Here is a 25803-nt window from a genome sequence, read left to right as displayed (position 1 = left end):
TCCAACCAGAGTTGGCGACCCCTGGTCTCCGATCTCACCGAGCCGGCACCCTACAACACTTGAGGCTCGGGAGACTGGAGGCAGCAGTGGGGAGGGTCGGGTACCAGGGAACCGGGAGCTGCTCTCGCTGGTTTGAAGGTACGGTTTTTGGGGCTCACACAGATCACTCACCAGCCGTGAGATTGACCACAGATGCAGTCCCCGCTGTGATTGCATCAACCTGCGAGTGAATCTCGTGTTTCGATTCGTCCACTTTGTTCTGAACCCACACCTTGGATGCCTGGGGAACAATGCAAATCATGAACAACATTCAGAAAGCAAATGGCCCCCCATCCCGTAGTAATCGCTGTATATTGCAGAGAACGTCACTGAGTCATTCGCTACCCTTCAATATATGGGCAAGGCAATCACTGAGCTCCCTCTCAAAAAGTTCACATCCAGGTCACTTCTCTCTGCGATTTTTTTTCATGGAATTTTTTCCCCAAGGTTTCGAATCGATAAACTTTACCAAACGCATTTTTACATCCTATCCGGCAAAGTACAAGTCACCAGTTAGTGCAAATCGCAGTAACTCCCCAACGGGGCCGCCTGGGAGCGAGTGCTGGGAAGTTGAGTGAGAAAGAAGACCTGAAGTGGAGCCATCACTCTGCAGGACTGGGCTGGTGAGAGGGACATGTAGTTTCTCAGATACTTCGAGAGTGGAAAGGAAGTCTCCTTCTCAGGTCTCCAGGAGCTTTACACATTGGATCACTTTGAGGTGCAACACTTTCTAAGTCGGCCAACTTCAAGAGGATGGATTTCAAACTTAAGACTTGCCCTCCAGTTCTCGGGAGCTTTTCTCTTTTTAAAATATCAAATTTGGGGCCATAATTATAATTGAGTCACGAATAAATCCAATAATTCAGGAGAAACTTCTTTACCCCAAGAGTGGTGAGAATGTGGAACTCGCTACCACAAGGAGTAGTTGAGGCGAATAGCATAGATGGATTTAAGGGGAAGCTGGATAAACACATGAGGGAGAAAGGAATAGAAGGATATGTTGATCGGGTTGGATGAAGTAGGGAGGGAGGAGGCTCGTGTGGAGCACAATGGACCAGTTGGGCCGAATGGCCTGTTTCTGTGCTGTGAATAGAATGTTACTGTCGTCCATTGTCCAAAGGTTTGGAGTAACTGGCTGGAGTCTCAGCCTCAAAACACAGCCATTAAATCCTCACCAGGCAAGCCCTGGACGGACTGCTGGTTGGAACATTTCACCACAGCGGTAAACCTTGGGGAGGGGCGGGACGGGGCGGAGGGGGAACGAAGGGGTACAGGGCACAACCAATTCTGCAGCACACAACTGCACTCTCACCAACTCATCCCGATGCATCTAAATGACGTAAGTCCTTCTCGCAAGAAACCGCCAGGTTTTAATTTCCAACTGAAATCCATGGGAATGAAGACCGGGCGGTTTCTATACCAGGCGAGTGATACATGAGGCCAGTTTTACACCGGTTGGAGGGGTAGGCAAGCTGATAATCCACCCTTAACGCACATCAGCAGTGGGAGTGAGCACGGCCCTTTCGAGAGGTACTGCCGGTTGAGCAAGAGCAATCAATAAAACAAGCAGATAAATGTTGAAAGTTAAGTCCCAACACTTCCGAGTATGAAAAGCTGCAGAATACAATGATCATTTCAAACAAGAGGCCACAAGGTGTGAGGAGGGGGTCAGTGTTCAGACTCACCATGTCATGCCCCAGTGGGGGTAAGGTATCTATCTCAGTTAGGTCAGACTGGGCCTGTTGGACTGCCTGCATACTGGAGTTAATGGTTCCCATTAATGCTTGCTGTGCTGAGGTCTGTTACGTGGAGCAAATTAGCAAAGCAAGTTAGAATAAAGTAATACATTTCCTCCAAACACAAAAAAAAACGCACATTGCTCAACTTAAATCAGTGCTTGAATCTACGGTTAAATTATTTGTATAAAAAACGCAGTCTTTAGCAAAAAAGATAAAAAAGACTGAATCCAAAAAGCAAAATAAACAGGTTTAAAGAGATTGGTGCAATTAATATTCTTTGGAATCAACCCTTAGCTCCCAAACATGAATCAATAACTATTTGTAAAGTAAATCCCCGTTGATTGTAAAATGAATGATGTCGAGAGGTGTAATTCTAGCCTCCTACCAATGGGGGCATGTGACCCCGGTGCATCTGCCCGCTCAGGATCTGCTGCTGTGGAGCTGGCATCGTGCCCGTGTTAAAGCTCTCGGGCCCACCCGTTCCCGGCCGTATCACAACTGGCATCGCCACGGACGCGTGCTCGACCTTCCCCGTCTTGTTGAACTGCTGCTGCAAAATGGTGGATCTGCGGGGCAGGGGAGGAGAGCGCCGTTATTCATCTGGACACAATTTAGATAATTGTCGGAGAAAAAGAATTGCATTTATATAGCGCCTTTCACGAGCTCAGGACGTCCCAAAGTGCTTCACAGACAATAAATTACTTTTGAAGTGTACTCACTGTTTTTTTTTTAATATTCGTTCATGGGATGTGGGCGTCGCTGGCAAGGCCGGCATTTATTGCCCATCCCTAATTGCCCTTGAGAAGGTGGTGGTGAGCCGCCTTCTTGACAACTGAGTGGCTTGCTAGGCTATTTCAGAGGGCGATTAAGAATCAACCACATTGCTGTGGAGTCACATATAGACCAGACCGGGTAAGGACGGCAGGTTTCCTTCCCTAAAGGACATTAAATGTTGTAATGTAGAAAACGTGGCAGCCAATTTGCGCACAGCAAGATCCCACAAACAGCAATGAAAGAAATAACCAGATGATGTGTTTTAGGTGTTGATTGAGGGATAAATATTGGCCAGGACACAGGAAAAAAATCCTCTGTTCTTCTTTGAAATGTCATGGGATCTTTTACGTCCACCTGAGAGGGCGTTGGTGGGGGGCCTCAGTCTAATGTCTCATCAGAAAGACAGCACCTCCGACAGTGCAGCACTCCCTCAGTACTGGACTGGAGTGTCAGCCTGGATTTTGTGCTCAAGTCTCTGGAGTGGGACTTGAACCCACAACCTTCTGACTCAGAGGCGAGAGTGCTACCCACTGAGCCACGGCTGGCACTTCTGAGTTTGAGGCAAAAGGCGGTTTCTGAAAATCAAGGTGCATGAAGGATTTTCCATGACTGAGTGGGACAGTAATCCTGGCAGCTTTGACTTAGAAAGGTAATGTTCTCGTAATCTTAGTGCACTTTTCAGACTACAGTGTAATTGGGAAGTTGGCAGGAAGGTTAAATTTGTATTTCAGTGAGGAGTAACGTGTACTCTGCACAGTCGGTTGTAAAGAGACAGAAATAAATAATACCGTGCACTGCCATTTCATACTGAGACACGTAAACCCAGAATGATCAATGGACCAAAACACAACGTTCTCCTCAGGGAAGGCATCGTGCGGCTCCACGATACACGATACACTATGGACTTGGATCGGACCAGTTGCTGCTCCACTGCAACTCCAGAATGGGACACAATGGGTGAGGGGCCCCCAATGGGGCCAAATGGGTAATCACACTTTCAGTGTCAGCAATTAAACAGTTTTGAATTTTTACTTTTTGGGAGAAACAGATTCTTCCAACATTGTTGACTCTTCATCTCCTTCGAGTCCAAATCGGTCTTTACTTTGTTTCTAAGGACGATAGAACAGAAAGGAGAAAGTGTTAGAAAAAGAACAACCACAGGACAGTAGCCGACAGATCTCTGCAGTTATCCTTAAACTGACGTTGGGAGTTATCCTGGCATTACACAGAAATTACAACACAGAAACAGGCCGCTCGGCCCTGTCCGTGTTTATCCTCTACGTGAGCAGTAGTTCGAATCCCATTTGCCTGCTCTGTTCCCATATCCCGTTATCACACTTTCCTTCACTCACCTAACTAACCTATTATTAACGATGACAAGGCCTTTGCTTCAATCTCTAACTCCGGTAGTGAATTCTGCAACCTCCGTTAAAAAAAAAGTTTCTCCTAAATCTCTTACATTTAATCTTATACCTAAGTCCCCTTTTTTCTAGACTGGTCAATCACTGGAAACGATGTGTCCTTATCTACTCTGTCCCATCGTTTCATAATTTAAAATTCTTCAACTTCAGACCAGAAATGGTTTTGTGTTTGACAAATACACAAACAAAAGTAACCAAGAAGAGGAGAGAACGACTGTCGTCAGAAGCCGCTATTTCAACAGTTAGCAACACGCTGACTTAATCACCGAGATGTTCAGTTTTTGAAATGCTTTTCACACAGAAATTAGAAGTTTACACAGGAATCAAAGCTCCCTCGCTCCTCAATTAAATAAGCAGCAGAAATCAAAAGTGAGCTCACTTCTATACAACGTCATACACAGAGAATTCAACCACATTTTGAAGAGCTTTCAATGCTTCGCCCAAATGCACAATCCGTTCCCGAGGATAATGATTCAAATCCCGGAAAAAACAAGTCCACAGGAGTCATTTTTCCCATGTGACAGAGGCGGAAACCGATCGCAGAGGTTCAAAACGTGGAGTTGTGGGAAAGATGGGCAGGGATTTGGGAGGCGACAACCCATTCAAGGGCTGTGAAAGGAAAATGAGGTTGGAGATGGGGTGGTAGTTTGCAAGGACAGAGGGGTTGAGGAAGGTTTTTTTTTTGAGGGGGCCGATGATGGCAGTTTTGAAAAGGAGGGGAACAGGACCTAATTCAGGGTATTAGAGTGATGGACTTTGATAGGAGAGCTGGGGGACCAGAATAATGGACTTTGATGGGAGAGTCGGGGTACCAGAATAATGAGCTTCGATAAGAGAATTAAAGGTACCAGAATAATGGGACTTGGAGGGAGAGTTAGGTACTGGAGGGATGGGCTTCAATTGGAGGGTTAGGGTACTACAGGGATGGGCTTTGACAGGTCCCAAGAACGTGATGTGGAGATGCCGGTGATGGACTGGGGTTGACAAATGTAAGGAATCTTACAACACCAGGTTATAGTCCAACAGTTTTATTTTAAAATCACAAGCTTTCGGAGGCTTTCTGCTTCATCAGGTGAGTGTGGGATTCGGATTCCATGGAAGGTTACCGCATTTATAGTCAGAGAACAATACCTGGTGATTACAGATAATCTTTCCAACTGCCCGTTGTCAAGGCAATCAAAGCGTACAGACAGAGAGATGTTACCACCGAATACACAAACGGCCAGAACAAAAGACAGAGTGAGTGTCCTACATCTTGTAGGACACTCACTGACACACTTCCCTCTTTCTTGCAGGAGAAGGTGGCGCACAACAGTAGGCAGCAGGAAAGAACTGGGGGAGGACAGGTGCTTACACGTCCGAACTCCCACGGAGGAGACAGTGCTGTCCTAAGAACATAAGAAATAAGAGCAGGAGTAGGCCATACGGCCCCTCGAGCCTGCTCCGCCATTCAATAAGATCATGGCTGATCTTCGACCTCAACTCCACTTTCCCATTCAATCCCCATATCCCTTGATTCCCTTAGCGTCCAAAAATCTATCGATCTCAGTCTTGAATATTCTCAATGACTGAGCATCCACAGCCCTCTGGGGTAGAGAATTCCAAAGATTCACACCCCTCAGTGAAGAAATTTCTCATCTCATCCTAAATGACCAACCCCTTATCTTGAGACCATGACCCCTCATTCTAGACTCTCCAGCCAGGGGAAACGGCCCCTCAGCATCTACCCTGTCAAACCCTCTAAGAATCTTATATGTTTCAATGAGATCACCTCTCATTCTTCTAAACTCCAGAGAATATAGGCCCATTCTACTCAAACTCTAGTACTCCAGGTGTGGTCTTCACCAGAGCCCTATATAATTGCAGCAAGACTTCCTTACTCTTATACTCCAACTCCCCTGCAATAAAGGCCAACATACCATTTACCTTCCTAATTGGTTGCTGCACCTTCTTGTTAACTTTCTGTGATTGGTGTACAAGGTCAGGTGACATTGTTCTCTTCAAATTTTCTTGTGCTCCAACAGAATGTTCAGTGCACTAACCTTCTTCAGGATGATGTCGATGTAGCCAGCAATTAGCTGCGAGATCTGTTCGCCCTCAGTAGTCTGAACAGAATAGTAACTTTCCTGGTACTCTCCAAAATCCTACACAGATAGAGAGTGTTGGGTGAACATTTGCACCTCATACCAGTGCTATGCATATCGCTGCGTAGTGAAAAGTGTAATATACTCAAAAGAACATTTACAGTCCTGCAAAGCTCCCAGTTTCCCAATTCTTTTCATCTTCTGACACCTCACATTATTCCACTAGGAGAAGGGTGGACAGTTGATTGACTTCTCGGCTGCTGCGGACGCTGGAGGGATACAAGGTGACTACCCCTGCTAATGTGAGGAGACCACGCTGCCAATGGATTCCTCCGATTGAAGACCAAATTATAGTCAAAATATCGACGAGTATACAAAATTGACGGGCAGGAAAAGACCAGCTGGTCCATCAAACCTGCCCCACACCATTTCCTTCCCCCCACCTTCATCCTGCCAGCTCACAGAACAAGTTGGCACAAAACACCTAAAGGGCCAAACATCTCAACTGGAAATTTCACCATAATCACTTCTTGTGCTTCAAAAGACAGATTCTGTTTAACAGTGCAGTGTGCACTCCCACGGTGAACAAGGGGTAATGCGTGTAGCATGAGTAGCCCCTTTGACCAGGAGTGAGCTGCATCTAATGTGGGTGGACTCCCATCTCTGGTCTCCAATGCCGCACACAACTCTCACCTACGGCTGCTAGTGGTCACAGTGAGGACCACACCCTGGGCAACTGCGTTGTTCACGGGACAAACTCGGAAGAGGGTAGCCCTCGGGTGGATGTCCTTGAGTGATGGGGAGACACCCATCCCCTCTCCAGTGCACAAAGTCTACTTATGTGGATCGTGCAAAACGCAGATGCGGCAAGTCAGGCGGATGAGGACGCATTGAGGTCCCAACGGCTGTGATGACGCACTTAGCATTGTACGGTGGGTGCGCAGCAAAGGAGAGGCCTCAAATATTGGGTCTTCGGCAGTCCACGACAGCCGATCGAACTCTTGGATTTTCCGTGCCACCAGGCCAAGAGCTCGCTTAATCAACAAGTTGGGTTGTGGTTGAGCACCCATTCTCCAGGAGAAAAACATAATTTCTTTGCCCAGACAAATTAAGGGGCAAACTAGTCTAGAAACTGTAGACAATAAGACAGTCGGTCCAACATCCAATGTCCTACCAGAGTAAAGCTCTTCGGAGAGGCTGCCCAACGCTTCACGGTCGTGAGGGGCCACTCCTGTATCACTTCTTTGGTCTTTTCATCGACCCGCATCACCGAATCTTTGGTAATGCCCAAAAGTCGAGGAACCAATTTGTTCTTCCCCTTCATTTTTTCCTACGGAACGAAGGACGGTTAATTTGTAAGAATGCGTCGAGTAATTGCACCGCACCAGAGTTATACTGACACAAATACATCTCTAGCAGATTCAATTTCAATTCAGTGTTTAGTTTTTGCAACTGTTTAACTAGTACAAGTATTCCCTTCACGATTCTACTATATATTATAGTATCTGGTCACCCTATTATAGAAAGGATATTATTAAACTAGAAAGAATGCAGAAAAGGTTTACTAGGATGCTACCGGGACTTGATGGTTTGACTTATAGGGAGAGGTTGGATGGACTGAGACTTTTTCCCCTGGAGAGTAGGAGGTTTAGGGGTGATCTTATAGAAGTCTATAAAATAATGAGGGGCATAGATAAGGTAGATAGTCAAAATCTTTTCCCAAAGGTAGGGGAGTCTATAACGAGGGGGCATAGATTTAAGGTGAGAGGGGAGAGATACAAAAGGGTCCAGAGGGGCAATTTTTTCACTCAAAGGGTGGTGAGTGTCTGGAACGAGCTGCCAGAGGCAGTAGTAGAGGCGGGTACAATTTTGTCTTTTAAAAAGCATTTGGACAGTTACATGGGTAAGATGGGTATAGAGGGATATGGGCCAAGTGCAGGCAATTGGGACTAGCTTAGTGGTATAAACTGGGCGACATGGACATGTTGGGCCGAAGGGCCTGTTTCCATGTTGTAAACTTCTATGATTCTATTAAACTGCAACCCATTCACGCAAAAAAAAACAGCAGTGAAAGCACCAATTACAATCTCAGAGAGAATGACATTCAGTGAACTTTCAACAAACTTGAACTGAACTTCAAAAAGAAAGTTAAGTAGATTCAATGTCTCTCTCCACATGTGGAACTTGCGAGCTTTTACTCAGTGCAATCCTGGTGGATAATGTGGACGGGGCTCAGTGAGTGATAGATACAAGCCTTCTCTGCCAGCTGTGAGGGTTCGAAATGAAACTCATTTGGCCAATTTCAGCCCAGGGCCCAAATTGCGACACAACTCTCCACCATCGTGAGAAAAACCCTAAGCACGGGCGAGGTGGGAAGTGGAAGGGAGAGCTTGGCTCAGGCTCGGGCGGCCCGGATTGAAGGGAGTTCACAGCTCAGCACTGACATCCCTCATCTTGGAGAAAGGCCGACAAGTAGAATATTAAAAACAATGCAATTAAATAAGATTGCCCAGAACAAAATAAGGAAGTGTGTGAATAAAATCGGTGGTAGGTATCGCTGACGTGCTTGTTTTGGGATAACCAATACTAAATTTGTTTATTAATCTTCAAGTGGGCAACTCAAAATTGGGCCCACTGTAATGTTTGATCCAAATTATCCAAAACAAAACATTTCATATTTAGTTATTCCAGAGAGAGGGAGAGTCACAGTCAGCGACACCAGTTTTGTAATTCAGCCATCAAACCTGTTACCCGACAATCACCAACGTTCATTCAAGACATAAATCCAGGAATGACAGGTTGATATGTCACTCATTAACGCTCCACTGAATGTCCGACGCCCAGGATCACATTTCACACTATTTTACTGCCTTAAAGCAACTGACTGTTTCAGACATTGCCTCAAGTGGGGTCAGAGGAGAAATCCTTACCTTCACCAAGAAGAATGAGACACCATAGGTTCGGAGCGAACGAGCCAGCTTAACATATTTCACTTTTGCTTCAATTTCGGTCATTTCCCCGCAGTTCTTGTGATCCTAATGTACGAGACCAGATTATAAAAATTAATTGCCGGGTTTGCTGAAGCTTTTTTTCTCCCCCCCCACCCCTCATTATTCGATAAATTTTCACGGACAAAAGTAGCGTCGTGTCCCCCTCTTCCTGTAACTGTTTCTGGGCCTCTTTCCACCTCTCTGCTTCGCTCCATCACAAGTGGCTCACGAGGCAGAGGCGGTCTGATTTAAAACGGACGAGCATTTGAAAAGGAAGAATACAGAAGGATGCGGGAAAGGGCAGGGAACCGGGATAACAGTGATTAGCTGTAGTTGAAGAGCTAGCACAGACATGGTAGGCCAAATGGCCTCCTTCTGTGCTGAAATTTCGATGACTTTTCTCTCTCTCTCTGTGTGCTTCATTTTATTTTATTATGGTGCCTGTATTTCTCTGCTGTTCGAGTCTTTCACTCTTCCTCCCACTCTCTTTTCCTGAGTTTCTCTTTCCCTTTGTCTCCTCCCTCTCTTCTGTACGTCTCCCAATGTGGCTCTTACACAAGCTGCTTTACTGAGGTGCCAAATTTCTACGTCTTATTCTGCAAACCCAGAAGGGAGGACGTACACAGGAGAAGGGTTGGAGCAAGTGTGGGAGCAGCCAGTAGAGGACAGGCTAGGCCTGCTCCGCCATTCAATATGATCATGGCTGATCCTCTATCTCAATACCATATTCCCACTCTCTCTCTATACCCCTTGATGCCGTTTGTGTCTAGAAATCTATCCAGCTCCTTCTTCAATATATTCAGTGATTGGCCTCCACAGCGTCCTGTGGCAGAGAATTCCACAGGTTCACCACCCTCTGAGTGAAGAAATTTCTCCTCATCTCAGTCCTAAATGTCCAACCCCGTATCCTGAGACTGTGACCCCTCGTTCTGGACCCCCCCAGCCAGGGGAAACAGCCTCCCTGCATCCAGTCTGTCGAGCCCTGTCAGAGTTTTATACGTTTCAATGAGATCCCCTCTCATTCTTCTAAACTCGAGTGAATACAGGCCGAGTCGACCCAATCTCTCCTCATAAGACGGTCCTGCCATCCCAGGAATCAGTCTGGTAAACCTTTGCTGCACTCCCTCTATGGCAAGTATATCCTTTCTTAGGTAAGGAGACCAAAACTGCACACAATACTCCAGGTGTGGTCTCACCTGCACACGTCACAGACGGACAAAAGGTAAACCCTAGGCCCCTGAGGGAGGGAAGGCCTCAGGCGAACATTGTTGTAGGTGATGGAAAGAGGAATGAGGAAGCCCATTGGTACATGGTGTGATTTTGTTTCTCTTCAGAGATATTGTTTTCCAATGTTAGATCTGTTATTTTTGGGGGGATTTCGGGCAGAGTGGGTGGGGAACCAGCATTGACGGAAATGGCTTTGAAAAATGAATGTTCCCAGAGAGGAGGTTTATTTCATCTCCACTTGCCTGGATGAGTGCAGCTCTAACAACACTCAAGAAGCTCGTCACCATCCAGGACAAAGCAGCCCGCTTGATTGGCACCCCATCCACCACCCTAAACATTCACTCCCTTCACCACCGGTGCACTGTGGCTGCAGTGTGTACCATCCACAGGATGCACTGCAGCAACTCGCCAAGGCTTCTTCGACAGCACCTCCCAAACCCGCGACCTCTACCACCGAGAAGGACAAGGGCAGTAGGCACATGGGAACAACACCACCTGCACGTTCCCCTCCAAGTCACACACCATCCCGACTTGGAAATATATCGCCGTTCCTTCATCGTCGCTGGGTCAAAATCCTGGAACTCCCTTCCTAACAGCACTGTGGGAGAACCTTCACCACACGGACTGCAGCGGTTCAAGAAGGCGGCTCACCACCACCTTCTCAAGGGCAATTAGGGATAGGCAATAAATGCCGGCCTCGCCAGTGATGCCCACATCCCATGAACGAATAAAAAAAAATATTGTGAGTGGGACATTTGAGACTTATGGAATAAGCCGGTAAGTATTTTTTGATTGGTTGCTTTTTAGTGAATGTGAAACTGGAAGCAACTCGCTGCTTTGTACCCTGGGGGCAGGTCTGCAAAAATCAGCGGCCGTACCTGAAAAATCCTCTTCTCCGCACTTCTCTGCTTAATGTATTCCTTGGGCAGGAACTCCTTCAGACTGAAGTACAGGGAGAAAGAGAGAGAGGGTTAGAGTCACGGTCACACGGCCCCGACACGCAAACCACCAGTTTACACAGGAACTTACTCTAGAAACCCGGGCTTGTGTTTGTGCTCCACATGGGGTCCAAACTGGATCTGAGCCTGGATCCCCGCAAACTCACAGGCTTTGTCGAAGGAAACTGGGTGCGATCCATTCAGAATATCATCCCGGGCCTTTAAACAACAAGGAACGCATAGTGGGATTACCTTTACAAAACCCTTGTTTGCCTCCGGAGTTATTTAAAGAAAAACACAGGCGCACATGTGCACACACTGACACGCGTGTGCAGCTATAGGCACACGTGCGCACGCACACAAACACGCACACCCAGAGAGACAGACACACGTACGCATGAAATAGATTGCCAACTATATAAAGACTTCTTTCCTCGCGGGCCTGCCATTTTGGATCCACGGGCGCCTGCTTTCCGCCTGTAAAATGGCGGCGAACATGATCCAATGTCCGGGCCATAAACTCATTCCCCGGAATTACCCGAATCACCAGTTCACTCGTCAAGCTGAACACTGCACCTCACCCCGGACGCGACCGTAGCCAATCGTTGAAAGGAGTTCTGTACCTGTACATACAGCAGGTTGAGCTGAACGGGGTCTCGGGAGTCCACGTTTTGATCAGAGTAGAAAAACTTGCGTCTTAACAGTAGCATTTCATTTTCATCAACTCCTTGTTCTCTGAACGTTCGACTGTGATCCAACCAGTTCACTGTCGGAGACAGAAGAATCAGCCAATGTCCTCGGTCGTCGTGACTCGACACATCACTCCAGGCACTGGTCTTCCCCCTCCACTGTATCCCAGCCACTTACCCCCCACCGCCGGATCACACCCCCCCTTAGGTTGGCACTGGGCACGGCTCGGTCTGTAACCTCGCAACCACCATCAACGCCACCTTAATGAAGCTGACAGAGGATCAGCGGCGGAGACCATTCAGCCCATCGTGCCTGTGCCAGCTCTATGAAAGAGTTATCCAATTAGTCCCACTTCCCTGCTCTTTCCCCATAGCCCTGCAAATGTTTCCTTTTCAAATATTTATCCAAATCCCTTTTGAAAGTTACTATTGAATCTGCTTCCATCGCCCCTTCAGGCAGCGCATTCCACATCATTACAGCTTGCTGCATAAAAAAAATGTTTCCTCATCTCCCCTCTCGTTCTTTTGCCAATTATCTTAAATCCGTGTCCTCTGGTTACCGACCCTTCTGCCACTGGAAACAGTTTCTCCTTATTTACTCTAGCAAAACCCTTCATGATTTGATCCCTCTATTAAATCTCCCCTTAACCTTCTCTGTTCTAAGGAGAACAACCCCAGCTTCTCCAGTCTCTCCACATAACTGAAGTCCCTCATCCTTGGTATCATTCCAGTAAATCTCTTCCGTACCCTCTCTAAGGCCTTGACATCCTTCCTAAAGTGTGGTGCCCAGAACTGGACACAATACTCCAGCTGAGGCCTAACCAGTGTTTTATAAAACATAACTTTGATGAATTTGATAAGGTCAGTTTTTACATTTTTTTCACGCACACACACAAGGGTCATTAAACCAATTAAAAGAATTCTTAAAACCGAGTCCTGTAACTATTATCACTGCAGATGAATGAAGTCTCAGATTGAGGTACAGGAGCAAGAGACCCTTCATTGGCAGGAGGCCGAGCCTCATTACCATGAGATTTTCAATAAACGCTCTGTCTGCGGCCCAGCCCGTGAAAGGATCCTTTGAATCTAACCTCACGGCAAGAGGGAGTTCGAAAGCTCAGGATTTTCCAATAGGAATTTGTCATTCCATAAAATTCACAGCAGTGCTGGACAAGGAGGTTAACTCTCTCCTTCTGCAGGTGACTTTTACTAGAATGGGAAACTGATTTCTGGAGTTCATAGAAAACCAAACTATTGAACATGATTTGCGTGTCCATGTACAGAAATCACTAAGAGTGAGTAGACAGGTACAAAAAATAATTGAAAAGGCGAATGGAATGTTGGCCTTTATCTCAACAAGGCTGGAACACAAAGGGGTAGAAGGTAAGTTAGTTATATAAAGCTCTGGTCAGACCCCACTTAGAGTCCTGTGTTCAGTTCTGGGCACCGCACCTCGGGAAGGATATATTGGCCTTGAAGGGGGTGCAGTGCAGATTCACCAGAATGATACTAGGGCTCAAACGGTTAAATTATGAGGCTCGAGTATAGACGATTAAGGGGTTGAAGTGTTTAAGATGATTAAAGGGTTTGATAGGGTAGATGGAGAGAAACTCTTTCCTCTGCTGGAGGAGTCCAGAACAAGGGGGCATAACGTTAAAATTAGAGCCAGGCCGTCCAGGGGTGATGTCAGGAAGCATTTCTTCACACAAAGGGGAGTGGAAATCTGGAACTCTCTCCCCCCAAATGAAAATTTCAAAACTGAGATTGATAGATTTTTGTTAGGTAAGGGTATTAAGGGTTACGGAACCAAGGCGGATAAATGGGGTTAGGATACAGATCAGCCATGATCTAACTGAATGGCGGAACAGGCTCGAGGGGCTGAATGGCCTCCTCCTGTTCCTAACTGAGACTTTTGCCAACAGCTGCTGGAAGGTCTTGTCCACAGCTCGTATGTCCAGGGTTCGGTGCTGACCGTGGTTAAAGTTTAGTTCAAGTCTCTGACTCCATTATTGACCCACAACTGCTAAGTGTAACCACTCTTGTCTATCTCCATCACTAACTAACACCGGCCTTACGGTCATCATCTGTGTGAAGCTTTGCTTTTAATTTTTCCATCTTTCTTTCATCCCGTAACAGTGTCCTATCTTTCTTCAGTGTGCCAGTTCCATCCTCTTTTTTCTCTTCAATTGTGTCTTGGATCAAAGAATATTCTTCATAATTCGTGATACCTGAAATTAAAGCAAAGAAATCAGCACTTACTGGGACTGGGAAAAGAGAGTCAAACGCAGAAAGCACGTAGCGCAGTGTCAGACCGACCAAGGACAGTGCTGACCCATTGACATCAAGTACCAGATATTGTGTGACCACTTGTGTGGCAGGCATGGCTCAGTGGGCAATGCTCTGAGTCAAAAGGTGGTGGGTTCAAGTCCCACTCCAGAGACTTGAGCCCGTAATCTAGGCTGACACTCCCAGTACAGTACTGAGGGAGTGCTGCACTGTCGGAGGGGCCGTCTTTGAGATGAGACGTTAAGCCGAGGCCCCGTCTGCTCTCTCAGGTCGATGGAAAAGATCGCACGGGGTGCCAATCAAGCGGCCTGCTGTTTGTGGTGTTGGTTGAGGAATAAATATTGTCCCAGGACACCAGGGTGAACTCACCTGCTCTTCTTCGAAATAGTGCTGTTTGTGGGATCTTGCTGTGTGCAAATTGGCTGCCACGTTTCCCACATTACAACACTTCAAAAGTACTTCATTGGCTGTAAAGCGCTTTGGGACATGCTGAGGTCATGAAAGGTGCTGTATGATTAATTTTAAACGGCCTAACACTGGCTTTAAAGTAAGGTCAATTGGAAAACCTGCTCAAAAGAGTCATCTGGGAAACTAATTTTGAGTGAAATCATCGACCCAAACACAATCAGAATGTCAAACAAAACAGACCAAGCTGGAAACACACAGCGGTCATTCACAGCACCTGTGGAGAGAAGAGACAAGTCACTGTGTTGGGTGGGGTCCCGGAGATTTGTTGACTGAGTTTCTAGATGCACTGATTCCTCTCTTCTCTCCACATCTGTTGACTGACCTGCTGGGCGTTTCCAGCTTGTTCTGTTTTTGATTGGTTTCCAACATCTGCTATTTTCGCTTTTGGCTTTTTTTTTTGGACTTGTCATGCTAAGCGTTCGAATGTCAAACATTTACCAGGAGAGGTGAAACCTGGGACATCAAAACATCGAGTCGGAAACACGGACCTCATTATTGTAAAAACTCATCCAGCTCACAAAACAATGCAAATCAAATCCGACCTGACTACTTCCACTGAGTGTGGATGGTTTTTAACTCCTCCTTCAGACTGGTATAAACAGCAGGTTAAATACAAACCTATTCTACTGCAGATAGGAACAAGTAGTTCACCAACAGTTTTGGAATCATCGATCATGACTGTCTTCACTGCACCATCCAGCATCCTCACTTTCTGCGGCCTCTGCTTTTTCTTATACTCGAGAATGTCCTAAGCAGAAGAACACAAGACATGTTAAACGACAAAGGCCATTCGGTCCATCGAGCCTGTTTCTCCGATAGACTGTACACAGTCTGGATCGCGCTCCACTCACTCAGTCTCCTAAAGGAAGCAATTCAAGAAGTCCAACTTGCAGGAGATAAAGCTCCCCAATATTCCTCCCTAAGTAATGTAACAGGGTAGCAAGTTAACATCACAGCCAATGCTTTATAGCCCAGCTCCATTACATAGGTGCCACAGAACCATAGAGCACAGGAGAAGGCCGTTCAGCCCATCGTGTCTGAGCCAACTCTTTGCTGGAGCAATCCAAAACTAATCCCACTGCCCCGTTCTCTCCATAGCTCTGTACCTTCCACTGCTTCAAATATTTATAGAATTTTCCTTTAAATGATGCATGAGAACGCTGCTGCAACCACTTCCTGTAACAAAGTAGTCCATGCAATTCTGCATGAAGAAATGTCTCTGAATCTCTCTCCTCACTCTCTGACTGACAATTCGAAACCCCCACTTATTCCCCAACCAGAGGAATAGTCTTTCCTTATTCACTCTACCAACATACTGTGTAACATTCAAGGCCGCATGGATTCTGGACTGTACCATGGCCTGAACGAGTGGACACTGGAGTGTACCACATGGCCTCCAGTCATTAGGTGACTTTCTGCCCAGCAGTAATTTTAACACCAACTTCCCAATGGTGTGGGAAATGGCAGTCAAATCATTAAGTCGCATTTGGACAGTGTTAGCAACGGTTCTCAAATGTTAACGCAGGTTTAACACGGTGATGGGCCAGACAATACAAGCAGCTGTGGAAACAATAATGGGGATGGATCTAACTTTAGGCATGTGGCAACTATTAAAGATTTGTACAGGATACTCCAAGAGGTCATTAATTACCGAGAAATACAGGCATTCTCCCACTGTTCATTAAAAGAGGAATTTCACCCTCTGCCCTAATCACACCAACACTCTTTTGGACTGATCTATCTTTATACTACACTCAGTTCCAATCTGAATTATAAATATTTTCTGACTGGCTCTTGGACAACTTAATCTTCACATTCTTCTCTTCCTTTGCATTCGTAACAGAATCATACCGTGCAGAGAGAGGCCATTCAGCCCATTGTGCCTGTGCTGCCAATTTGAAAGATCAATCCCATTAGTCCCATACCCTCCCACCCCTTCCCCATAGCCAAGCAAATTTTTACCTTTTCAAGTATTTATCCAATTCCCTTTTGAAAGTTACTATTGAATCTGCTTCCACTGCCCTTTCAGGCAGCGCATTCCCGATAATGCACTGCGTTAAAAAGATTTCTCCTCAATTCACCTCTGGCTCATTTGCCAATTCCTTAAATCTGTGCCCTCTGGTTCCTCTTGCCAATGGAAACAGTTTCTCCTTATGTCCTCCACCAAAACCCTTCATGATTTTGAACACCTCTATCAAATCTCCTCTTAACCTTCTCTGTTCTAAGGAGAACAATCCCAGCTTGTCTGGTTTGTCCACGTATTCTTCTGGACAATTCTTTACCTGACTCCTCCTCATTAACCCACTGGGACCTTGCTTGGTGCTGAGCTCTCTTTCCATATCTCCTGCAAAAATTCAATTTTTCCTCAGTTTTGCTTTCTCGGTCGGCTTCCTACTTAATCCTTCCTTGGGTAATCAGAGGCAGCCTCTCATCAATTCAAACATTTTCACTACAAGACTGAGGAGAGGCACTGGGAAACATTTCTTGATGTCGAGTATTGTTGGAGCATTGACTGCTTTGCCAGGGAGAATGGTTGAGACAGAGACCTTTGCACCTTTTAAGGCAAAACTAGATACTTGTCACAGGGGAAGATACAGAACTATGGAGAGGGGGCAGGGGAACGGGATTAGTTTTGAATTGCTCTTGCAAAGAGCAGGCACTGACACGGAGAGGGCCGAATGGCCTTCATCTATTCTTAAGTTCCTGTAGTTTAGCTTTTCTTCAACCCAAAGTTGATTTGTCTCAAGTCTTAATACCTGACTTGTTAGATTTGATTTTGCCTGGCAGCCTAATGTCAAAACCTATCCACAGATCGCTCTCAGCTCAGGCACTGCAGGTGCCGCACAAATGTTTTTTTAAGGATTGTTTTGATTTGCTCCAGGGTAGGCTGACCAAACGCCGACAGTCCCCACCCCCCCCTCGCCCCCGCCCCCCATCACAAAGCCACAGTTGAGTGCAGTGAATGAAAAGGAACGCAAAGTGTTCATTCCAAAAAACACAGGCTGCAGGAACTGTTCAACAGTTGGGGGAAATTGGGCAGAACGCGGAGTGATGGGGCTCTCGCAGAAGGGGTGAAGCAGGGTGAGAGACATCTCCTGCTCTCCGAGGTGGGGCACGCCCAACCACAAAGAATCCAGCGCCTGGAGACCGCCAGCGGCCGGACTGGGAAGTTTTGACTCCCGAACAGCAGTCCAGCTGTTTTGACAGGTGGGCTTTCTGGAATAAGTTTTCTTCAGTTGGAGGTGGGCTGCTTGATATTGGGCAAGAGGTCAAATTCAGGCCATAGTGGGGATCGTACACCATCGACCCAAGTGACTAATTATTTCTTGTGCCCTCTAATTACCAAATCCAATTTACCACCAGCACTAGACCCCTGCCTCACTTGCAATAAGCAGCAATGTATTCTGGGGAACCGCACCTGATTTGCTCCTTCTCTGAGTTATTCCTGGTCAAAGGTGTCTCTAAGCCTTTGCATAAACTCAGAAGAACTCCCTAAAACCTCACCTACTGGCAACCGTTAGTCACTTGTTCATTTGGGGCTGGTGACCTCGCTGCATTATTGTGACTAATTTCTACCCCACACTGGTCCCTCTTTTACAGTTACAGTCTATTAGTGGTTATGACACTGCTTACCATCGAATCATAGAAAGATTACAGCACGGAATGAGTCCATTCAGCCCGTCGAGTCCGTGCCGGCTCTACACAAGAGTAATCTGGCCAGTCCCGCTCCCCTGCTCTATCCCCATGACCCTGAAAATTTTTTCCCTTCGAGTACTTATCCAGTTCCCTTTTGAAGGCCACGACTGAATCGGCCTTCACCGCCCCCTCGGGCAGTGCATTCCAGATCATAACCACTTACAACGTAAAAAAGTTTTTCCTCATGTCGCCTTTGGTTCTTTTGCCAATCACCTTAAATCTGTGCCCTCTGGTTCTTGACCCTTCCGCCAATGGGAACAGTTTCTCTCTCTACTCTGTGTGGACCCTTCATGATTTTCTTCCTTATCATGATACCAATAGTCTCAGTCACCCTCAAGCCTAGGACTCTACACAATGTCCATCTCCTGCCATGTTCACCATGTTGTTGTGACACCAGTGTCACCATTTTGTGAGCCACATGGACCTTTAATTCCAACAGTTGCTTCCAAATACCCCTTGCATTAATAGAATCACATTTGAATTGATTCTTCAAGATATTCTCCACCATTTTGAAACCTTCTATTTGAGATTTCTCCAAAGCAAAGCACCCATTCACCTCTCTTCTCCTCCAAATCTAACATTGGCTGAAGACCTAAACGCAACCAAGCAACCGACCATCCCCCTCTGGTTCAAAGCAGCTCACGCCTGCTGCATATGTCCCACCCATCTGGAACCAGTCGCAACCAAGTCAAGTCCCTCCTGTACACACCATTTAACATCCACTCACTTCAGTCAGCTAACGCTCACCTTCATTCTGTGGCCCCATGAAACATCGGAAATAACCCACAGGTCACCACTCTCTACATCCTTCGCTTAAAATTTCTATTCCACGCACATGGTCATGATATTGACAGCACAGAATGATTTTTCATTCAACTGCACGGAATATTAATCTACAAAAAGAACCTTGTGGAAAGTTTGTACAATTACTGGGCAAGGGCCTACACGGTGACTCAGAACATCTGGCATCTTTCCCAAACTCTTTGGATGCCAACCGGCCATGTTTTCAAACCATAGCTTCCCGCACTCTCAGCTGGCAAGGAGGGAAGTGTTCTACCCAAAGCTTGAACTGCAGTGAGAGAGAGAGAGACGATCAGAGCACAAAGCTCCCACTCAGTGGGGAACTAGTTGGCCGGGAGCCTTACAAGTCATGTTTGACGTCAAAGTGATTTTGAGACGTGATATGAGTTAAGAGTAAGGCGCTTGGGAGGAACAGGTGACTTTGGACCGATGGTTCCCAAAGCTCTCCACCACTGGGGGTTTTCCTTACCTCATGTCTGGGTCTGTTGTAGACTAATCGATAAGAGATCGATTGCAATGATTAGTCAACAACTCCATTATTGTTGTATCATGTGACTACCAGGATGGTCAAAGGCAAACGAGATGGGCCTCAGGCTTTTTGCATCCAGCAATTTCTCCGCTCAACAGCAGATGCAAATAAAACGAGCCGAGGATAACCAATATACCAAGAGGTTTCACGCAAAAAAGTATTGGATCTGTTCATGTTCCTCCATCACTATTGTCAAGGTCGGTTGCCAGAGGAACTGTCAAAAAAGCTAAACCTGGAGCCTGTTACATACGTGAAACGATTCCCATTACAACTCATCTTGCCCAACATTTTTACACTTTGTGCCTTATGAAAATTATATCTAAGATTCAAAAAGTTGAATTTATTAAGACAAGACTCGGGATAAGCCTAATTATCATCAGCTGTTTCTCGATGCTGAGCAGAGAATTGGACGTACCCCATTTCGAAGCATGTAATAATCCAAGGTGCGGCCAGACTCCAGCCAGATCCCCTTTCTTGGATCGTCATCCGACAGGAACAAACCGTAGTCAGAGGCTGAAAAACAGAAAGTTAAAAATAGACATCAATCGTTCCGCGATGAATCAGCTTTCACTTATATTTCTAGCATCCAGAAAATTGTGACGTACTTCAATCGGAAAAGAAAATGTCAAATGAGAAAAACACCTGCGAACCTGGACATTTCTCCGATTACACCAGCATGGCCCGATAATAAAACGCATTTAAACTCATAATACGGCCTGAAGTTGCCTGCCGGCCGGCCGACCCTCCCCTGTCCCACCCCGTCCCACCCTCCCATCCCCCGCCCCACCCCTTTATCGAAGTTTTGGCCCGAAAGTTCACTTCCTCCCTGTGAGCAAGTCCCCAGCCTCCACTTCGCAGCGTTCCTCAGAACTGTTCTTGAGCAAAACATGGGCTCAGGCTGTGGGCCTTGACAATTACATTAATGAATAACAATCTCTCAGGTATCTAGGTTCATGCCCATGACAACTGATTCACTCAAAGCTACATATCTCACTTTGTACCAATAACGTGCTCGCTGACCAACGTTGGCTCCCGGTTCGGCAGCGCCTCGATTTTAAAATTCTCATCCTTGCCTCGCCCCCTCCCTATCTCTGTAACCTCCTCCAGCCCTAAAACCCTCCGAGATCTCTGCGCTCCTCCAATTCTGGTCTCTTGCACATTCCCGATTTTAATCGCTCCACCATTGGCGGCCGTGCCTTCAGCTCCCTGGGCCCGAGGCTCTGGAATTCCCTCCCTAAACCTCTCCGCCTCTCTCTCCTCCTTTAAGACGGTCCTTAAAACCTACCTCTTTGACCAAGCTTTTGGTCACCTGTCCTAATATCTCCTTATGTGGCTCGGTGTTAAATTTTGTTTGATAATCTCTCCTGTGAAGCACCTCGGGGAAGCTTCACCACTTTAAAGGCGCTATATAAATGCTGGTTGTTGTTATAGCATTGAAGAGTTGAACACTTTCACTGTTGCAATGGTACACGCCAAGCTGAACGATCATACTATGGAGTTCCTTCATTAAACTTCAATCGAGCAACAAATGGTGCCAGCAATTTCTTGCCCGCTGTACCTCAAGGGCAATAAACGTTCAGGAAACACAGCCTCACCTTGCCCGATCTGAGCCTCGGGTACACGCTCTCGGAGTATGCGACATGCATCGTAAACCACCGTGGAAGGCTCGAATTGCATCGTCTTGACTACGTTGCACTGGCGGACACAGATCTTCAGCGACAGGGCCACCATGATGGTAAGCAAACAGAAACGGGCCCCTCACCACACCTGGGTTAAAAAAAAACAAAGGGTTTCGTCACTGTACAAATGCAAGTTCGTCCTCTCATCATCCAACTTACCGTCAGCAGCACCCCATAAAGTCAGCCGATAGGTTTAAAACGTCTGGTGTTTAAGCCCATGGTTTATCCGCCAGAATTCCTGTCACGCACTGTGACACTCGGGCAGGTTTCTGTGTCCCAGAAATTTTTTGGGGGGACAGGGGTACAGAGCGATTTGTAAACAAGGATTCTGAATTCGGTGCTTGGTGATCAGACAACAGAGGAACATGGAGGGATGTGGGGCCGGAGGAGGTTGCAGAGATAGCGCTGAGCGAGGCAATGTTAAACAAGGATTCAGTGCTATGGGTTGTAGGAACAGGGGTAATGGGTAAGCAACACTCTCTGTGGGACAGGGCGCAGGGACTGGAGTCTTGTTCTAGCGTGATTTCGTGACATCAGTCATCAGACTGGTGAATTACTGACATGACGCCCTTAAAAAAACAGAAACTAATGTCAGTTGAGATGAAGTTATTGATACTGATGCGTCTAAAACAAAGAATCAGACTTACTGCATCGTCAGGGGTATCACTGGTCTATATTGGTGCAAATGCCACTAGACTATTGTCGGCATTAATCAAATCAAGTCAGAAAACAGCCAGTATTAAAAAAGTGCTCGATTACTGTCCGTCAGAAAACACAAAGCACTCGACGAGCAAATGCTGGGAGGAATGATGCAGTGACAGGACCTGAATCAGCAGTCTGTGTGACAATAGTTCATCCGCAGACAGGAGCTTACAAACCAGAGCTGGTGTAAACACTGACATCACACTCGGAATTCACCGACTGACACATTCAGTCATCCGTTAAATAGCAGTCCTGCTGCACGATTGGTTGGATTGTATGTGTGAGGGTGGGGGGTACAATGACAGGGTCCCAGGTTAGAGGACAGTAAAACAGTGTTCAGAGAACTAGAATTGGATTCATTTTACATAAAACCCGACAGAACCAATTTCAAATCAATGCACATCTTCCTGGTTCAGTGGGCAGCGCTCAGTTCTGAGTCAGAAGGTTGTGGGTTCAAGTCTCACTCCAGACACTTGAGCCCATAATCCAGACAGACATTCCCGGTGCCGTACTGTGAGAGTGCTGCACTGTCGAAGGTGCCGTCTATCGGATGAGACGTTAAACCTCTCAGGTGGACGCAAAAGATCCCACGGCACTATTTCGAAGAGCAGTGGAGTGCTCCCCAGTGTCAATATTAATACCTCAACCAACATCTAAAAACAGATGATCTGGTCATTGCCACATCATTGTTTGTGGGATCTTGCTGTGCGCAATTTGGCTGCCGCATTTCCTATATTACAACAGTGACTACACTTCAAAAGTACTTTATTGACTGTGAAGCGCTTTAGGGCATCCTGAGGTCGTGAAAGGCGCTATATAAATGCAAGCCTTACGTTCTTTTTCTACAAAGCAGAAACTCCTCTGCATTTTATCGCATTCTACTTGTTAAGTAGCTCAGCTATGTTCAGGTTTAAGTGAGAATAGGACAGCCGAAATGTTCGTATTTTCATCCTACATCAAGATAATGCTCACTGCGTGTCTGTGGTGGAGGAGATTATGCTGTAGGTAATCACCTGCTCCATGCCTCGCTGGGATTCAAAAGGATACTCAAAGTGATTAATTTGCGAGAAAATAACCAATGATTTCTGTATGAAAAATACCGTTCTCGCAGAGTGCCTTCCCATCACACATGGCAGAACATTCCTGGCAATTAACGCTGGGAATACACTGGGGGGACTGTTAACCTGTCCAGTGAGGGACCCACCAGACTCGGGGGGGGGGGGAATGGGACTGGGGGCTCGGCTGTTCTGACTTTTGTCGATAAACACCCGGATGCCAACTGTCGTGTATCGATCGATTGATCAAACGAACAATAATCATAACATGAAGTATAGAAAACCACGAGGGTACAAAGCATTAGTGTAAAAGTATAAAACCGTTTTTCTTCTTGTTGAAACTGTGAGCCAAAACTCCAAACCAGGCAGGTGTGAAAGAGAGGATGGATTGGCCGGGAGTGGCTGGGGATGTAGAGATGGAACTTCTTTCAGAGAATGACGAAGGCTCCACCATTCCTTCACATGATCAACGTCCACATACTAATGGCAGAACAAACCACACCTCAACCAGACGTTGGAAGGTGTCCCAGGACCTAACCTTCAGGCCAGCTTGGAGTACTGCAGGGCTGGTCTGCTTCTACAGAAAGGTAAAGACAGCAATGCTCGGAGAAGATTGCTCCAGGGAGCTACCTTACGGATAGCTTCCAGACGGACCCTGCATATCGCCCCGGTGACTAACTATCGAACTGATGAGCTTCTCCTCCTTATAGTCATCTGGTACCCTTTGTATAATGAGCATATAGTACGCCCTCTCAAGGAAATACAAGGACGTGACTAAAACCTTGGTATTCTGACTTCTTAGGCTAAGTACACTCTCTCCCTGGGGGTCATGAACAGCTGTGCTTAGGGCATAACAAAGATGGCTGCTACAGGAGCCCAGGATGTGAAGATACTGAGGCTCTCAGAACCAACCATCTGGTCCAAAAGTAATGATACCACATGTGCCTGCATTTATCAAGAACAGGTCCTGCATGGTTTGCAGCTGGGATCCCTCCCAGTTCACGACAACTCCCAGATGTTGGAGCATGATCACCAGGATCTGAACCATTTCCCTCAAGGACTCAGCCAACGCTCGGGATCGTCCAGAGATAGCAACACGGGGAGTCCGTCCGTCCTATTGAGTAAAGCTACGACTATAAAAATAATTTGACATAATGATCAGGGATCAGCTATGACCATTGGGTAGGTCCTTTCACTGGATCCGATTGTGGTCCTCGACTGGCTCGAGACCAACGTGCAATTGCACGAGTTGCACGGCCTCTAAAGAGGTAGTCAATGGGTGGTGAAGGCAGAAATGGAAGAATTGTCTTCCTGGATCCCCGTTTGCCTGAAGGGAGGGGACATGTTTTTTATTATCATCTCCTGAACGACAGTTTCAAAGAACTTTGGGATGTTGAAATGTATCGCAGGGAGTTCCATTTCTCCTGAAGGCAGTTCACAAGCTTTGGTCAGGCTTCCGATACTAAATCCACGCTGGCTGCTGCTTATCAAGCTACTGTTGTGCAGGTATTTCAAAAGTCTATGCTTAAGAACAAAAGAAATAGGAGCAGGAGTAGGCCATCCGGCCCCTCGAGCCTGCTCTGCCATTCAATAAGATCATTGGCTGATCTTCGACCTCAACTCCACTTTCCCGCCCAATCCCCAGATCCCTTGATTCCCTTAGAGTCCAAAAATCTATCGATCTCAGCCTTGAATATATTCAACGACTGAGCATCCACAGCCCTCTGGGTAGAGAATTCCAAAGATTCACAACCCTCTGCGTGAAGAAATTCCTCCTCATCTCAGTTTTGAATGGCCGACCCCTTATCCTTGGACTATGCCCCCCCCAGTTCCACACTCTCCAGCCATAGGAAACAGCCTCTCAGCATCTACCCTGTCAAGCCCCCTCAGAATCTTATATGTTTCAATGAGATCACCTCTCACTCCAGAGAGTATAGGCCCATTCTATTCAACTTCTTCTCATAGGACAACCCTCTCATCCTGGGAATTAATCTAACGAGCCTTCGTTGCACCCCCTCTAAGGCAAAAATATCCTTCCTCAGGTAAGGAGACCAAAACTGTACGCAGTACTCCAGGTGAGGTCTCACCAATGCCCTGTACAATTGTAGTAAGACTTCCTTACTCTTGTACTCCAACCCACTTGCAATAAAAGCCAACATGCCATTTGCCTTCTTGATTGCTTGCTGTACCTGCATACTAATGTTTTGTGTTTCTTGTACGAGGACACCCAAGTCTCTCTGAATACCAACATTTAATAGTTTCTCACCATGTTAAATAAAATTCTGTTTTTCTATTCTTCCGACCAAAGTGAATAACTTCACATTTCCCCACATTATACTCCATCTGCCACTTTCTTGCCCACTCATTTAACCCGTCTCTATCCCTTTGCAGACTCTTTGTGTCCTCCTCACAGCTTACTTTCCCACCTTGCTTTGTATCGTCAGCAAAATAGCTGAGGCCCAAGCACCGATCCTTGCGGTACCCCACTAGTTACAGCCTGCCAACCTGAAAATGACCCGTTTATTCCTACTCTCTGTTTTCTGTCTGTTAACCAATCCTCTATCCATGCTAATATATTACCCCCAACCCCATGAGCCCTTATCTTGTGTAACAACCTTTTATGTGGCACCTTATCGAATGCCTTTTGAAAATCCAAATACACAACATCCACTGGTTCTCCTCTTTC

The 25803-nt window shown here is 46.4% G+C and overlaps 1 protein-coding gene across 3 annotated transcripts in view; it reads right to left on the bottom strand.

The window, feature by feature from the left end:
- The window catches only part of tln2b (talin 2b), a 320826-nt gene that overhangs the window by 159842 nt on the left and 135181 nt on the right, over nucleotides 1-25803 (bottom strand). For all 3 annotated transcript variants that reach the window (XM_067973305.1, XM_067973306.1, XM_067973307.1), the window contains exons 3-16: nucleotides 21277-21448; nucleotides 20097-20194; nucleotides 15274-15403; nucleotides 13977-14129; nucleotides 11836-11978; nucleotides 11304-11431; nucleotides 11153-11216; nucleotides 8988-9092; nucleotides 7232-7387; nucleotides 6016-6117; nucleotides 3585-3661; nucleotides 2164-2344; nucleotides 1725-1838; nucleotides 172-280 (exon numbers count right to left, since the gene is read on the bottom strand). In XM_067973305.1, coding sequence (XP_067829406.1) covers nucleotides 172-280; nucleotides 1725-1838; nucleotides 2164-2344; nucleotides 3585-3661; nucleotides 6016-6117; nucleotides 7232-7387; nucleotides 8988-9092; nucleotides 11153-11216; nucleotides 11304-11431; nucleotides 11836-11978; nucleotides 13977-14129; nucleotides 15274-15403; nucleotides 20097-20194; nucleotides 21277-21412 — 1696 coding nt within the window. In that variant the 5' untranslated portion in view covers nucleotides 21413-21448. The remainder of the gene's footprint in view (nucleotides 1-171; nucleotides 281-1724; nucleotides 1839-2163; nucleotides 2345-3584; nucleotides 3662-6015; nucleotides 6118-7231; nucleotides 7388-8987; nucleotides 9093-11152; nucleotides 11217-11303; nucleotides 11432-11835; nucleotides 11979-13976; nucleotides 14130-15273; nucleotides 15404-20096; nucleotides 20195-21276; nucleotides 21449-25803) is intronic.

This window comes from Heptranchias perlo, chromosome 38, assembly GCF_035084215.1.
Source record: "Heptranchias perlo isolate sHepPer1 chromosome 38, sHepPer1.hap1, whole genome shotgun sequence".
Lineage (NCBI taxonomy): Eukaryota > Metazoa > Chordata > Chondrichthyes > Hexanchiformes > Hexanchidae > Heptranchias > Heptranchias perlo.
Note: the sequence above shows the minus strand (reverse complement) of the source record. Positions and strands in the feature narration are given on the sequence as shown.